This window comes from Bos indicus x Bos taurus, chromosome 21 (assembly GCF_003369695.1).
Source record: "Bos indicus x Bos taurus breed Angus x Brahman F1 hybrid chromosome 21, Bos_hybrid_MaternalHap_v2.0, whole genome shotgun sequence".
NCBI classification, from domain to species: Eukaryota; Metazoa; Chordata; class Mammalia; order Artiodactyla; family Bovidae; genus Bos; species Bos indicus x Bos taurus.
Window position 1 is genome coordinate 56,680,229 of NC_040096.1, and position 15,623 is coordinate 56,695,851.

The 15,623-nt window shown below is 42.3% G+C and overlaps 1 protein-coding gene across 3 annotated transcripts in view; it reads right to left on the reverse strand.

The window, feature by feature from the left end:
* The window catches only part of TRIP11 (thyroid hormone receptor interactor 11), a 70,295-nt gene extending 63,633 nt beyond the window's left edge, over nt 1-6,662 (reverse strand). The window contains exons 1-2 of one of the 3 annotated variants that reach the window (XM_027521894.1): nt 6,113-6,659; nt 2,019-2,080 (exon numbers count right to left, since the gene is read on the reverse strand). In XM_027521894.1, the coding sequence (XP_027377695.1) occupies nt 2,019-2,080; nt 6,113-6,251 (201 nt within the window). In that variant the 5' untranslated portion in view covers nt 6,252-6,659. Of the gene's footprint in view, nt 1-2,018; nt 2,081-6,112 lie in introns of all 3 variants that reach the window. The other 2 variants (XM_027521895.1, XM_027521896.1) reach the window with 2 other exon arrangements.
* Nucleotides 6,663-15,623: the final 8,961 nt, after the last annotated feature.

Sequence of the window (15,623 nt, forward strand, 5' to 3'; positions counted from 1 at the left end):
AGAAGGCAGGAATCATGTGTAGTCAAAATCACCTTGGAAAATAAAACTGTTGAGAAATTCAATAGTCTGTTATCCTCTAGTATTCGAATAGCTCACAGTACTCTGAATAAACACCAAATAAGGAAGTTGTCTATCACTTAGAGATTTGTTATACCAAAAATAAATACTTGTGAACACTAGAATCATACCTGCTACTGTCCAAGGACAATACTAGGAGAGAGACTAGAGTTGAAATCAACAGAGGGACAGAATATTTCTATCTTCCTCCTTAAGTTCAATACAGAACAGTCATTCATTAAGTAGGTTAATCCCATTTACTACCCCCATCCCCCGCTCCAAACATATACTGGCAAATTTAGGTTAATTAATGCCACTACACACGTCTCTGCCATCTAATTTTTCTGGGTAGGCCCACAGTGAGTACTCTCTCAAGGATTTCTTTAGAGACGATGGGAACTATTTCCTATCTTGGTCTTACAAAGAAAGAAGCTATTAAGTTCATCTGTCACAAAAACACCTACTAACTAGGTAATTACAGCTAAGGTCTCTTAAGTGCCACCAAACTGGTATCTTCTACTGAGGCAGAATGGGGCTTCCCAAGTGGCACAGTGGTAAAGAATTCGCCTGCCAATGCAGGAGACGCAAGAGATGTAGGTTCAATCCCTGGGTCAGGAAGATCCCCTAAAGCAGGAAACGCCCATCTGCTCCAGTATTCTTGCCTGAAAAACTCCATGAACAGAGGAGTCTAGCGAACTACAGCCCACGGGTTCAGAGTTGGACATGACTGAGCGCGCGCGCGCACACACACACACACACACACACACACACACACACACACACACACACATATTGAGGCAGAAAACTTCAGTAGTCCCTCTTGAGAGATCCTTCCACTTTCAAATTTACAACCTTACATTGGTAATCTAAGGTGTGTGCACTCAGTTGCTCAGTCATGTCCAACTCTTTGTGACCTACTGGACTGTAGCGGACCAGGCTCCTCTGTCCGTGGGGTTTTTCAGGCAAGAATACTAGTGTGGTTGCCATTTCCTCCTCCCAGGGATACTGGAGGATCCAATATCCTCCCTGGGTATCAGGGATACCCAGGGATCGAATCCGCATTTCCTGTGTCTCCTGCACTGCAGGTGGATTCTTTACCTGCTGGGCCATTGGGGAAACCCTTGGTAATATAGACCAGAGTTCAATGATGCTTGTTGTCAGAAAGTACTTTCTTATATCTAAATTCCATTTTCTTTTTTATGGGCTTAGCAAGGGGAAACATGCTTACCACAGTCCTCTAAGAATTTCGTTTGCTGAAATACTATTATGCGCTCCCTCACCATTCTTATCCAAAGGCTAAACACTGTCTTGGCCAAAAGTTCATTCAGGGCTTTCCACAACATCTAAAAAACTTTCTGGCCAACTCAATGGTTAGATGTCTTTAGTACTTTACAATAGATGCCATTTTAGAACCTTTCATTTTTTTCATGGCTTACCTTTGAACTCTTTTCAAGTTTTCGTCATCCCTATTAAGTACAATGACCAGAGCTAGTTACCACAAGGCACTGACTAATAATGAAAAAAAACGGTAAAATTAATTTGTTATTCTTACATTCTACATTCTCTGCATACAAATATCACACCTTTTTTAATGTTAGGGAATTAAAAACTATATTAAACAGAAATGCATTCTTCACATTACACTTAAATGTACAACTGCAGTTTTAGCACACTATTAAAACATTGTAAATCCTTGACATGTTGAAATTGTTGCCACTATCGTTTCTATATTTGGCAGATTTCCTTCTTCCACTATTCAGAAGCAGAGGTGGGAATATTTAACAGAAAAGTGCAGCAACATGTAATTATATCTTCATCAAAGGAAGATAGAGCTTCAAAAAAGACAAGAAAACTAAGATAAAGGGGAAGAGAAAAAGTGCATTAAAAAGAGAGGACTGAAATAAAGTGTAAATAACTCATGGTTTCAAAAAAGAAAAATCTAAATCTTTAAGTTTCCTTACCTCTGATCTTAAGATTGTATGAATGGCTTCAACTTCCTTTCTCCTAGCATTAGGTAAATCTGCTACAAAAGAAACGGCATATACTGAATATATGGTCAACATCACGTGAAGTAAACAGGCGTCTGTAGGAAAATATATTTCACTGAGCTTTAAACAGAATGGTATGCTGATCTGAGGACAAATTCAGAAGACAAACATCACCTGATTGTTATCACTATTCTCTACTGTTACAGATGCTTATTGTCATGTAAGTCATTTTGCCTATTTTCTATATTCAAGAGCATCTACCTTTACCCTTTGGAAGTGTTCATTAAAATTTTGTAATGGAAAATTAATCTGTTTGCTTAGTATAATTTTTGATGAAACGTATGCAAATAGGATGCAAAAAAAAAAATTTTTTTTTTTGGCCGCACAGTGGGTTCCTAGTTCCCCAACCAAGGATTTAATTAGGGCCCTCAGCAATGAAAGCACCAAGTCCTAAGCACTGGACTGCCAGGGAATTCTCAATGACATATTTCTAACTTCTTATGCAACTGGGGTTTAAGGTCTTACTAACTTTTTCTGCTTCCAAAACTACCAAAAAAATTAGTGGCTTCTTAAACAAAGAATAAAAATGCAGTAAAAGAAGCCTTATTTTGAGTAACATGGACACAAGTTATTGAAAATGAGAATGAACTCAGTCTTGTTTTGTACATTTTCATTTAAAAGGAAAGCCAGAGGACCAAAATGGCAGTTGATGCTGCCAGATAATCAACCTCCACAGTCAGATTTCTTTTCTAAGTATTAATATTTTTCATTACTTTCAGCCCTTTAATACTATAAAAATAACTTCTCTGAATTAGTTTAAATCAAAAGAAAATACAAGTGTCATCCAATAAATAATAATGACAAACCTGCTCTTCTTGTTTTGAAAAATCACTAGGTGGGGATGCTTGTATGGTTGTTTATACAAATTGCTTGAAACTCTGACAAGACTGTCTAATTGCTACTCAGAAGAGAACAAATTATAATCTAATCTGTTTAGGAAGGTCACTGTTAGAAGCCGCAACTGTTTCAAAGAGAGATTAAAGAAAAACAAGGTCATGAAGACCTCCCTCCATATCCCTCTCCCCAGAATATGGCCTTTTTAAGATAAAGGGGAGATGTTATGCAGACCAAAAAAGTTTTCCTCAATGAGGGAAAACAAAAATAACAACCATCGTTTATTAATGCTTACTATTTGTTCGGCACAGTGTTAGGTTAGGCATGTTACCTTCATTATTTCATTTAATCCTGCCAACTTCATGATAGGTAGAATTATCTCTTTTTAACAGATAAGAAAACTTTGCTTTTTAAAGGTTAAGTATTTAATAATTTGCTGAAGACCCCCACAATCTGTAACCCATGGATGTGGAATTTCAATCCATGTCTGATTTAAAAGCCCAAGCTCCTAAATCAGTATAGTGCTTGGTAGAACAGCAACTTTCTGATATTGTAACTATAGACAATTTTCAAGTTGTATCAATAGTGCTATTCTGAACTGTTACCTTGTTCGTTGCTGGCACAGGGTAGACACTCAATAAACACTTGTTGAATGAATAAATGAACTGCATTCTGACTCTATTTTTAAATGATTTATAAAATCAATAAACTGGATGTTAAGCAAGTCCTATTTTAATACAAAGACAAAACAATAAAAACCGATTTTTAATACTTAGCAAAATCTTTACTGAGCATGTACTATGCACCAAGGAAGGTACCACACATGCTAGTAATATAAGGACAAATAAAAGAGAGCTGTCAGAGAGAGAGCCACAAAGTCCTATTAGACACAGGCGACTCAACCTGCCACAGAGTGAGAACGGTTTCACCAGGTACCTGATATGTCTGCAGGGTCGTGCAGGAAAAATTGTTTTCCAGGCAAAGGAGGGCAGCATGCTATGCTAAGTCGCTTCAGTTGTGTCCGACTATGTGCGACCCCATGGACAGCAGCCCACCAGGCTCCCCCGTCCCTGGGATTCTCCAGGCAACAACACTGGAGTGGGTTGCCATTTCCTTCTCCAATGCATCAAAGTGAAAAGTGAAAGGGAAGTCGCTCAGTCGTGTCCGACTCGTAGCGACCCCATGGACTGCAGCCTACCAGGCTCCTCAGTCCATGGGATTTACCAGGCAAGAGTACTGGAGTGGGTGCCATTGCCTTCTCCAAGGAGGGTAGAGGAGGAGGTAAAAAGGAAGGGCTTTCCATGCATAGGCTTGGAACGGTGTAGGTACCTCACAAAGTTCCCTTACAGAAATCCTGGGTGCAAGCATGCTTGTGTATATGAATGTACATCTATGTGGCTATTGAGAGAGAAGGGGGAGGGAACAAGAGATAAGACTGAAAGAGATAGGTTGAACCCAGATAGGATAGGTTTTTGGGCTCCCCCCAGTTGAGACGTTTGAGTTTTATCCTGTAAGTACAGAGTCAAGATTTTTAAAGCACATTTGTTTTTAGAAAAGTAACTGTTAACACAACAGAATATGGAATAAAGGAGGAAGAAACAAGTGACAGGATATGAAAGAGAAATAGTGTGTGGGATAGATAACAGGGATGGGAACTAAAGGAGGAATAATAAAGGAAAGGACAAATATAAGAAACACTTCAGGCACCAGATGAACAAGATTTGGTGACCAATTGAAAGTAGGAGAAAAAAGAGGCAAAACAATGAAACAAAGATTTCTAAGTTTAGGAGAACGGGTAGCTGGTGAAACCATTAAAAGTAAATATGGGAGCACATTTGGTAGGAAAAACAAAATGAATTCCACCTTAAGCCTGTAGGACATCCAAGTTGGAGGGGGAAGTGCGCAGGTTCTGGCTTAGGGTCAAAGAAATAGTCAACTGTTTTCCCCTATCTAGGAAACAAGCAGAGATTAGGCATTTCCCAGGTTAGCTAGCCCTTTTCTGCTTCTGACAGCCCTCAATGTCACATGATCATTTTCTGAACACAGGAAGAATCCCTTTAACTCCCACCTCAACCTGTCCCACCTGATGTACCCCCCACCAGGGGTACCCCAAGCAGTTAAATGGTACCAGCTACCATTTAACAGCAGCTACCCAATCTTCTTCCCTTCTAAATAGACCTCACAGAAATCCTAAATATAGATACTATCTTTCTAAATCAAACTATCTTTCTCTATTTCAACCAAATAAACACGCATACTCCATTAAATCAGTATTACAAAATTAAACCAGAATGCTAATTTATTTACAACAAACAAAACTAGCAAAGGAATTGCTCTCATCCAAAAGACCACCCTCTCTGGAGGCAGATCTAGACTGAAATTAAAGAATTCTTTTGATCTGAATACTACTTGATGAAAGAAGTATCAAGAAATCAAAACAGCAATTAACTTAATCATTGATTACCATGTAACTCCTGGTCACTATTCATTAGTAAAACAAAATGAGGACTTCAAAAATGAGTGAAGGTTGCTAAAGGGACCGAAGAACAGGGTTACCTTCCTTGCTCTCCTGAGCAATATGGGAGGCACTGGGCAATTAGGCATGAAAATACACTCTCAGCTGAGACGCTGTAATTTGCCATCAGAATTAGCAAAAATACACAATAATAGCAAAACCATACTCATGTTTCACTAACACATATTCAAGTGAGAAAGGGTAAGAGCCACTAAATATTTTATTAAGTTACGAAAATCGAAGAAACCCCCTCCAGCCAAAAAAATGTGACTACGTGTCATAATACAAATAATTACTTAAACTATGTCGGTATAAAGGAAGAGGATCAAAATCAGTTCCGCCTCCAAGTTAAGGCCAAAGTAAGCGGTGGGTGTGGATGAACCAAAGAAAAATAAACTCTACGCGATGTAAGGGCAGTTTCACTCTGCTCTGAGCTATCCCGGGTACTCAAAGGAGAACCACCAGAACTCTTTCCCCCCACCCTAGTGGTCTCTCATTAGAGAAAATCACTTAAGTGGCAAAAGGAGAAATGTAAAGAAAAAAGGGCGGAGTGACGTTTCTCTAGACCTGTCTGCGTCTCATGACAGATGGACCTGGGGACCAAACAGACGCTCCCAGGGTCCCAATAAACCCCTCCCTCCATCGCCCCAGCTGTTACCTTCCACTTCCTCCGTGCCCTCCATCAGCATATCCTTCGTAAAGTTTGAAATCTGGCCAGTGAGGGAAGCCAGGCTGCCCCCGACCTGACCCAGGGACTGGCCCAAGCCGGAGCCGAGGCCCCCAAGCCAGGACGACATCGCTGCGGGTTAGAGAAGGTCCGCTCTGCTCCGAGAAAAGCAGCCAGCGTCGTCGGACTACTCTGCCAAATGTCCTCGAACCGCTGCCTCCGCAGGACTGTCCAAATCACAACACTCAGGAATCGATAACACGACTGGGGAATGGTTCCCACTCCACGCCGGTTTCGGGGGCTCCCCCCAACCGCCGGGCTCTGATTAGAAACGCAAAGGCCTGGCCTGAGACTTTACCAGGGGCCTGCCTCCAGTGACACAGTCACCCCCGTGGGCCTCCGCTCATTCTCACGACTTCCCACCATCCAGATTAGGCCACTTCTTCTTCTGCTTCAGTGACTTTCCCTAGTTCCGTGGGCAACTCCTGCCAACTCGACGCCGGCCGCCATGACACCCACTAGGAACGCGTCTATGGATCATAGAGAGGCGCCGTGATAGCGTAGAAAGGCCCTTCAGAGCCGCCGGACGTGTCCTGGGCGCAGGGGAACATGGGATCGCGGAGGACTGCGTGCGGCCGCGGTGGCCGCAGCCTCCAGCCCCAGGGCAAGGTCAACTTCCACGTAGCCCGCGGGCTTTGGCAGTAGGTGGAATACCAATCGGAACCCGCGGCGACGCGGCGCTCTCGCCAAGTGCAGCTGGGTTTCAGGCAGAGGCGACCCTCAGGGGGTGCCCCCCGAAGCCGGCGTAGCCTAGGAACCCAATGGACTCTTATTCTTGGGGAAACCTGAGTGTATTAATTCTGATTACCCTCGCGAAAGCAGCTGTGCGAGGAGACTGGGCGGGGATCCTCCACCGGATCAGAAGTGGATTTTACATAACTTATCACACGTGTACTGTGACAATTATCCTACACCCTGTCAAGGGCCGCTGTGTACTGGGGACTACGGTAGGAACCAAAGCTACACAGAAAGGATGGGTTGCAAATTCAAATGTCCAGGCAGCAAACATACTTGCGTTGATTACCCTCATAGAGGAAATTTTCTCTGCAGCCTTTCCAGCTCACAGCTGAAACCAATGCCTTCTTTAATATAAAAAGAGTTTTTTTTTTTTTTTTTAATGAAACCGACCTAACCTGTAAAGTTAAATATACAGACTACTTGTTTCAAAATAACTCTGAAGAGGACAGCGGGGCAACTTTATGCAGAAGAAATGCTCTTCTAATGTGAACTCCCTCGTAGGGTATTGTGACACTAGCCCTGCAAGGGCCCACCCCTCCCAGGATACTCAGTTACACAGTTGGTGCATACACCTTCCCTAGAGGAAAAATGTCACGTGACTTACAGGCATTTGCTGCAGTGCTATGTGGACCTACACTACCTGGCCAGAGAGACGGCCGCATTTTTTACTTTGAAAAGAATGAGATAGACCTGCAGTTCTTTTAAGCATAGAACCTAGTATACTGGCACCTTTCTCTGCCGGGGACCAGCCCCGGCTGATCCAGGGTATTCGAAGGAGAGACGGCGTAGGCGAAGATCAGGAAACAATTGCTTAATTAAACGTTAATTAAGGATATAAAGAGTAATAGAATGAGGATAGCTCAGTAAAATTCAGTGAAGAAAAGAGGCTGAAATAAGGATAGCTCAGTGAGGAAATTCAGTGGAGAAAAGAGGCTGAATAATTCAGCCAGAAGGTGAAAGAAAGAACGACATGGTGAGACCAAGTTTCGGTGAACAAGGCCCGCACTTTATTTTCCAAAGTAGTTTTTATACCTTAAGTTATGCATAGAGGATAATGGGGGAAGGGGTAGAGTCATGCAGTAAGCCAGGCTTTCTTCCTGCAAACTTATCATATGCAAAAGCTTAGGTGATTTGCATCATCTTCTGGCCCGGAGGCCTGTTAACATTTTAAGACCTTTTCTTCAGAAAACTTATTTTTCTCTAAAGGTGATTGGTCAGGAGCCACCCTCCAAAAGCATTAGATAAAGTTGCATTCCTACAGAGCAAAGGTGTGGTGGGCTACAACAAGAAAAAGAATTAACTCAAGGGTCCCAGGTTACAAACATTAAAGCTACTATTTACACCAACTATATTAATCAATACACTGCCAGGGACACAGCAGGTAAGGGATATGGAAACTTAACAGCAAACATTGGCCCAACAAGTGAAAATCCCTTCACCAATACAATTTCTAATCGATCTTTTAACTACTCAAAAGAATCTGTGTTTAGACAGTTCAGAACATCTCCTGCCTCTCACAGTTGGGAGGCTCCGAACAATCACATGTGGCCGGAAAAACCTATTCAGGCAGGCTAGAGGATTTCCAAAGGAGTTTGTAGGTTAAACACTGTCACACCCAGGAATTATTAACTGGAACTGTAAGCTAACTCTTTTTTCAGAGAGGTAGTGGGGGACAGCCCCCCGTAAAGTCAGAGGTGTAGGTGAAAGCACAAAGCAGAAAGTAGGCAGACTCTGGTTTTGGGGGTAGATTGCTCGAGAATTTCCAGGGAGACTCCTGAGGCTTGATCCCGCCTTTGCGTATGCCAAGCCTCCTTCCTCATGACCTTTGCCAGGGGCGGAGCTCGCTCCCCGCATTTCTCCTTGATTTTATTCACAGCAGGGGTCATTACAGATTTCATTATTTGTGAATGGAACATTAGGAATGCCTCAGGTGTTTGAAATATGATGGCACCAAGGAATAGTGTTATTCAGTCACTGAGTCACGTCTGACTTTTTGCAGCCCCATGGACTGCAGCATGCCAGGCTTCCCTGTCCCTCACCACCTCCCAGAGTTTGCCAAGTTCATGTCCAAGGAATAGTAGCCCTCCCTGAAATCTGAATAAAATTTAGAATAAATTTTAGAATAAAATTTGTATCTTGTACTGGTAGTGTTTATTAAATGTTTTCTATATATATATATTTTTAAAGGCATCTTTGCCCAGGGGTTAGATGTGCAGACACTGGGGTCTGACTGCCTAGATCTTTATTAGCTGTGTGACCTTGGGTAGGTTACTTAACTTCTATGTATACCAGTTTCCTATTTGTAAGTTGGGGAATGATAAATAATATTGCCTACAGGGTGGGGTTTTTTGCAGGATTAAATAAAATTGTATTTTTAAGTGCTTGGAACAGTGCCTGTACATGGTGAGTTCTATTTTAAGTGTAAAGTTTTAAAATGATGACATAAAGGTGACCTGCAAGTTATTCATGGGCAGACGATGAGTTGGTTAATAGCATCACTGACTCCATGGACATGAATTTCAGCAAACTCCAGATGATAGTGGAAGACAGAGGAGCCTGGCTTGCTACACTCCATGGGGTCGCAAAGAGTTGGACACGACTGAGTGACTGAACAACAACAATAAATTATTCTGGGCACTGGGGATATAGCAGGAGAAAAAACATACACAAAGTCCCTGATATCATGGAGCTTGCATTCTACTGGGAAGGAACTGATGAGAAAATGTATTAAGTATTACATGATGATGACTGCTGTGGGGGAAATAACACTATTAAACAGGGTAAGAATGGTATGGAAGGGATGTAGGGGAGAGAGCATGCTTGTAAATGTTGTCGAAAGTGGTCAGAACTCCCTGGTAAGGTGATATTTGAACAGAGACTTGAAGGAAATAAGAGAGTGAGACGGGTATCTGGGAAAGAGCAGTCCAGGCAAAAGAAACAGCTGATGCAAAGGTTCTGAGGCAGGAGAATTCTTGCCAGGTTAGAGGGTTAGCAAAAAGGCAAGGATGGCTGGAGCAGAGTGGGCTGGAGAAAGGCAATAACCAGTGAGGATCAAGAAGTTCAAATAGGGGAGAGCAGATCATATAGGACCTGATAATTGGGTGTAAGAACTCTAGTTTTTATTCAGAGTAGAATGAAGAATTGTTTAGAGAAAAGGAGTCACATGAACTTAGAACCTCAATGGGTTCCTGTATAACAGTGAAAAGTTTGGTGTAAATCAAGCTCTTATTTCCTAGAGGTGTAAATTCTCTGGAGTGTCATTTATAAATTCATGTCATGCCATAAAGATATTACAGTTAATGCAGAAAACAAAACACATGCCTTTGTCTTATGTATTAAGGTATTAACATAAAAGCTATGTCTAAAATCCTCTTTATCAAGGATTGTTTTCAGTGTGATGGACTATGGTCCAAGAAACTTAAAGTATGATTCTGATATATACAGCATGATGGACTTCCCTGGTGGCTCAGATGCTAAAGAATCTGCCTGCAATGCAGGAGACCTAGCTTCCATCCCTGGGTCAGGAATATCCTCTGGAGAAGAGAATGGTTACCCATTCCAGTATTCTTGCCTGGAGAATTCCATAGACAGAGGAGCCTGGCAGGCTACAGTCCACAGGGTCACAAAGAGTCAGACAGGACTGAGGGACTAATACACACACAAATATAGCATGATGTGATGTTTGGGATGTGCTTAAAAAAAATGGGGACAGGGTGGATGAATCAAGAATTGTCAGGACTTGGTCATTATTGATGCTGGGTGATGGGTACATGTTGTTCTTGTTGCTGTTCAGTCGCCCAGTCGTGTCCAACTCTTTGCAAGCCCATGGACTGTAGCACACCGGGCCTCCCTGTCCCTCACCATTTCCCAAAGTTTCCCCAACTTCATGCCCATTGCATCAGTGATGCCATCCAGCCATCTTATCCTCTGATGGGTACATAGGGGAGTCATTTATTTTTGCATACGTTTGACATTTTACTGTACAAAAGTCGTACAAATTTGATGAAGCTTGGGCTGATGACCCTCTCCGTTTCCTACCAAAATCCCCTATAGCGAATAAGGCTGTTCATCATCACTTAATGAGTAACAAAACAAGCCCAGCTACAGCAGGCACACCAGACACAGCCCAAGAACCTGAATGGCTCCCTGTGGTGGGGCTAGGCTGCCCAGTTGAAATTCTGAACCTAGGATTTTTGTAACCTCAACAGATAGAAGATTCTTTTTAAAAAAAACTAACCAAAAAATGCTATCAACTGCAAACTGGTTTCCATTTCTCAAGAGGCAGCATCATCAACACTTCTCTAGGGAAAGCAGTCTCTTTGTTCTGAAGAAACCATCCAAATGGGTTTATTTATACAAAAAGAAAAGAACCCATTTTTTTATGTTTATGTAAAGAAAAAATGACTTTTTAGAGTAGAATTTAAAAATATTAGTCTGATCTTTCCCTCTCGATTTCTAAATATGATCCTTATATTGCCATTTTCTCATTATTTTCTCATTTTTGACATTATCTACCTACTCTCAATTACAGAAAATAAAAGATTAGAACTCTTATATATTACCACCTGTCTCTATTTCCCTTCCTTCTGAGCTCCCAGTAGAATGACATCATAATTATTGGTAAAATTAAAATTTTAATTTACCAATTAAAAATTCAAATAGAAGTTTACCTTATATGCCTACATAAGTGTTGTTCATTGGCTGAGCCACATGGTGTACTAAGATTACATTTCCTTTATTTTTCAACCTGTTCTTCCTGAAGTTAACAAATTCCATCTTTTAGATTTGCATAATTTTCTGTTACCCCATGTGTGCTAAGTCGCTTCAGTTATGTCTGACTCTGTGACCCCATGGACTGTAGCCCACTAGGCTCTTCCGTCCATGGGATTCTCCAGGCAAGAATACTGGAGTTAGGTAGCCATGCCCTCCTTCACGACTGAGCGACTTCACTTTCACTTTTCACTTTCATGCATTGGAGAAGGAAATGGCAACCCACTCCAATGTTCTTGCCTGGAGAATCCCAGGGAGGGGAAGCCTGGTTGGCTGCCGTCTATGGGGTCGCACAGAGTCGGACATGACTGAAGCGACGCTGCCGCCTCCGCCGCAGCAGCAGCAGCCCTCCTTCAGGGGATCTTCCCCACCCAGGGATGAAAACCATATCTCTTATGTCTCCTGCATTGGCAGGCAGGTTCTTTACCACTAGCACCACCTGGGAAGCCCTTTTCTGTTTATTACAGAATCACTAATCCTTCTAAAAGTTAGCAACAGAATTGTAAAACATGCTCCTAATTCTGTTTTCAAGAAGGCATCAAGAATTCTATTATTTGCTTAGACTCTTCTACCCAGAGTCCTCTGTTCCCTGCTCCACTCTCCTCTGACCTGTTCTCTGGGCCTTGTTTTTCCTTCTGGAAGCTGTAGGCTGTTATTGTCTATGATGCTCTGAAGTTAATAAGGATGTGCCCTGGGTGGGTTTGTTTGTTGTTTCACTCATTGTGCTGGGCACTTAGCAAACCCTTTTTAAAACTATATCTTTCAGTTCTACAAATTATTTAAATTTTTTTTTTATTGATGAATGTCCCCTCTCTAGGGAAACAGCTGTTTTTCAAGTATTTTTAACCAATCCTCCTGATTTCAGTCCACGTCTCACTCCTACCTTCCAAGACAGTTGTTGCTCCCTGTCCTCTGTGCTGTTGCACATCCTTCTGTTTAATACTTACTATGCAGCTCCCCCAGCTCTGCTCATTCCTGTATCACCTTTCCATCTTCAAAAAAAAAAAAAAAAAAAAAGTTCACATCTCCTATCACCTCAAATGGTGAAAGAAAGTGAAAGTGTTAGTCAGTCGTGTCTGACTCTTTGCGACCCCATGGACTGGATCCCCCCAGGCTCCTCTGTCCATGGGGTTCTTCAGGCAAGAATACTGGAGTGGGTAGACATTCCTTTCTCCAGGGGATCTTCCTGACCCAGGGATCAAACCCACATCTCCTGCATTGCAGGCAGATTCTTTACTGTCTGAGCAGCCAGGGAAGCCCCCGCCTCAGATAGCAGTGACTGTTAATTGTTCCCCAAAGTCTGTTCTCCCCTTTCACACAGTGCTTGAATCCTCACTTTTTACCTGGACCTATGGCACGACAGAAGGTGCCAGTGTTCCTCCTGATCCCATCATCCCTTTACTGGTTTTGTGCACGACTTGTTCTTGGGGTACTTTTACTCCCAAAAGTCAGCACCTGTTTCTCTTTGGCAGAGGGCTGCCTTTGGACTGCCAGAGCCCACGTTGCTTGTGCCCAAAAGTGCTAAAACACAACCTTGTTCAGTAGCATGTTAAAGTGGCACAACTCCCACGCCCACCGTGGAGCATCTCTAAGATGGAACTACACTGCCTCTGGACCTGTCCGTAGGATTGAGGCTCTGTTTACTCTTACAAGCTTGCTTGACCTCCTTTTCTTATCTCACTTTCCCACTCCCCTACACCTGTTCCATTCCTTCCTGAGAGCATTTTTTTTTTCCTGAGAGCACTTTTTGAAAAATAGTTTTCCCTTATCTCAAGGTCTATCTCAAGGGTGCCCAAGCTAAGACTCATGACTACCCAGAATGAAAACCACCTTGAAGCTAGGAGTGGTCTTGTGATTCACTTCTGGCCCATGTCGAAGAAGTGGAAGTGATGTATGCAACTTCAAGGAGGTAACCTTAAAGACAGGGCATGTGGCCTTTTTCCACCCTTCTTTTGCTTCTTGATTGCTGAGATGCAGAAGTAATTGTGGGCACCACAGCAGCTGTCCTGGATCCATGAGTTGACATTAGCAAAGGAAGCCATGAGACGTGAGAATACAGAAAACAGATTCCTGACATGGTGTGACCCTATCACCCCTGGATTGGCAATCTCTACATTTCCTGAAGACTTGTAGCATGTAAAGTCATTGTTATATTAGGTTTTTCTATGATGGTCAAATCTAATTCAATGAATTCACCTCTTCTGCTGGTCTCTCTGTACCTGATGTTTTTTGTTTTTTGTTTTTTTTCCCTTTAATTTAGGTGGGATTTTGGAAGGAAGTAAATGCAGTAATCAATCCCATATAATTTTTGTTTTTTGGCTGCACTGGATCTTCATTGCTTTGCAAGGGCTTTTTCTCGTTGTGGGAGTGGGGGCTACTCTTCACTGTGACACTTGGGCTTCTCGTTGCCCTGGCTTCTTCTGTTGCAGAGCACGGGCTCTAGGTGCTCGGGCTTTGGTGGTTGCCGCACGTGGGCGCAGCGGCTGTGATGTGTGGACTTTGTTGCTCTGCTGCATGTGGAATCTTCCCAGACCAGGGATTGAGCCTGTGTCTCCTGCACTGGCAGGCAGATTCTCACCCACTGCACCACCAGGGAAGTCCATCCTATGTATTTTTTGTGATAAAATTGACATAATATTTACCATCTTACAGTATACAATCTGGTTGCATTAAGTTCATGCACATTGTTGGGCAGACATCACCATCCATCTCCAGGACTTTTTTCATCTTCCTAAATTGAAACTCTGTACCCATTAAACAGTAAGTCCTTATTCCGTATTGTTCCACCCAGCCCCTGGCAACCACATCCTATTTCCTGTCTCTATGTATTTGATCAGCCTAAGTACTTCATATATGTGGAATCACACAGAAATCCTCTGTACTTAACTGGAAGCCCTGGAAAGACATTTGAGATGATTGGTCAAAAAAAAAAACTAAATCTGCCTTGGCCCTGAGAAGGTTTCCATGTTAGAGACAGAGCTCTCCCCGTGCAGAATAGAAATACAGCTTTTGGAGAAACTGTATCTTATTTTGAGAGGGCAGGAATGCAACGGAGACAGAGACAACATGGGATCAGATCCCTCTGATCTATTTTCTGAGAGACTCAGCAGGACTCTGGTCACCAGCAGAGCTGTCTGGAGCCTGTGTGACAGTATTTGCTGAAGGCTGAAAAAAGGGCCGTTCCACTTACCTTTGCTTGGAAACTACGACTCATCTGGTGTTTCAGGGATTAGACATTGTTAGGCTTGGTACTGCTGCATCTTGTTTTCTAACATGCTATTGCTGGTATACAAACAAGCTATAGGTTTTTTGTTGACTTATTGACCTCCTTCATCAGTTTCAGTAGCTTTTCAATTAATTTTCTTATGTTCTGTAGGCATACAGTCATATCAGCAAATAATTAATTAGGCATCATCCTTTCCAATATTTACACATCATCATTCCCTACAACATGTTGACAGAAATTAATGAAGGCTCACTTAAAGGCAATTGGAGTGACAGAACTAAGCAGCTTTGGGAAGACTAGTTCCAAATCAGAGCGGCCAAAGTCCAGGTGAACAGGTACGATGTTATGGCACATGCTTATATGTGATATGATGGTGTCCTGGACTAGAAGTAAGTGGCTGAGAAAGACAAAAAGGAACTACTCAGATATGAATCACTACAATTGACAATGTGGATTCACAAACAAAATACCATGCTAAGTTTTCTAAACTGAAATGTAGTTTCTGATATTGATGAAAAATATTGCATAAATGTAAGATGCGAAGGAAAACAAAATGCACAAGTGGTAAATGGGAGCCTTTCCAGAAATTCTGATCTGAGATAGCAGTATACTTGTAGTATTAAAAATTCAGGTTTTTGGGTTGCTTAAGGTGGACACTTGGAAGGAAAGCTATGACAAACCTAGACAGCATATTAAAAAGCAGAGACA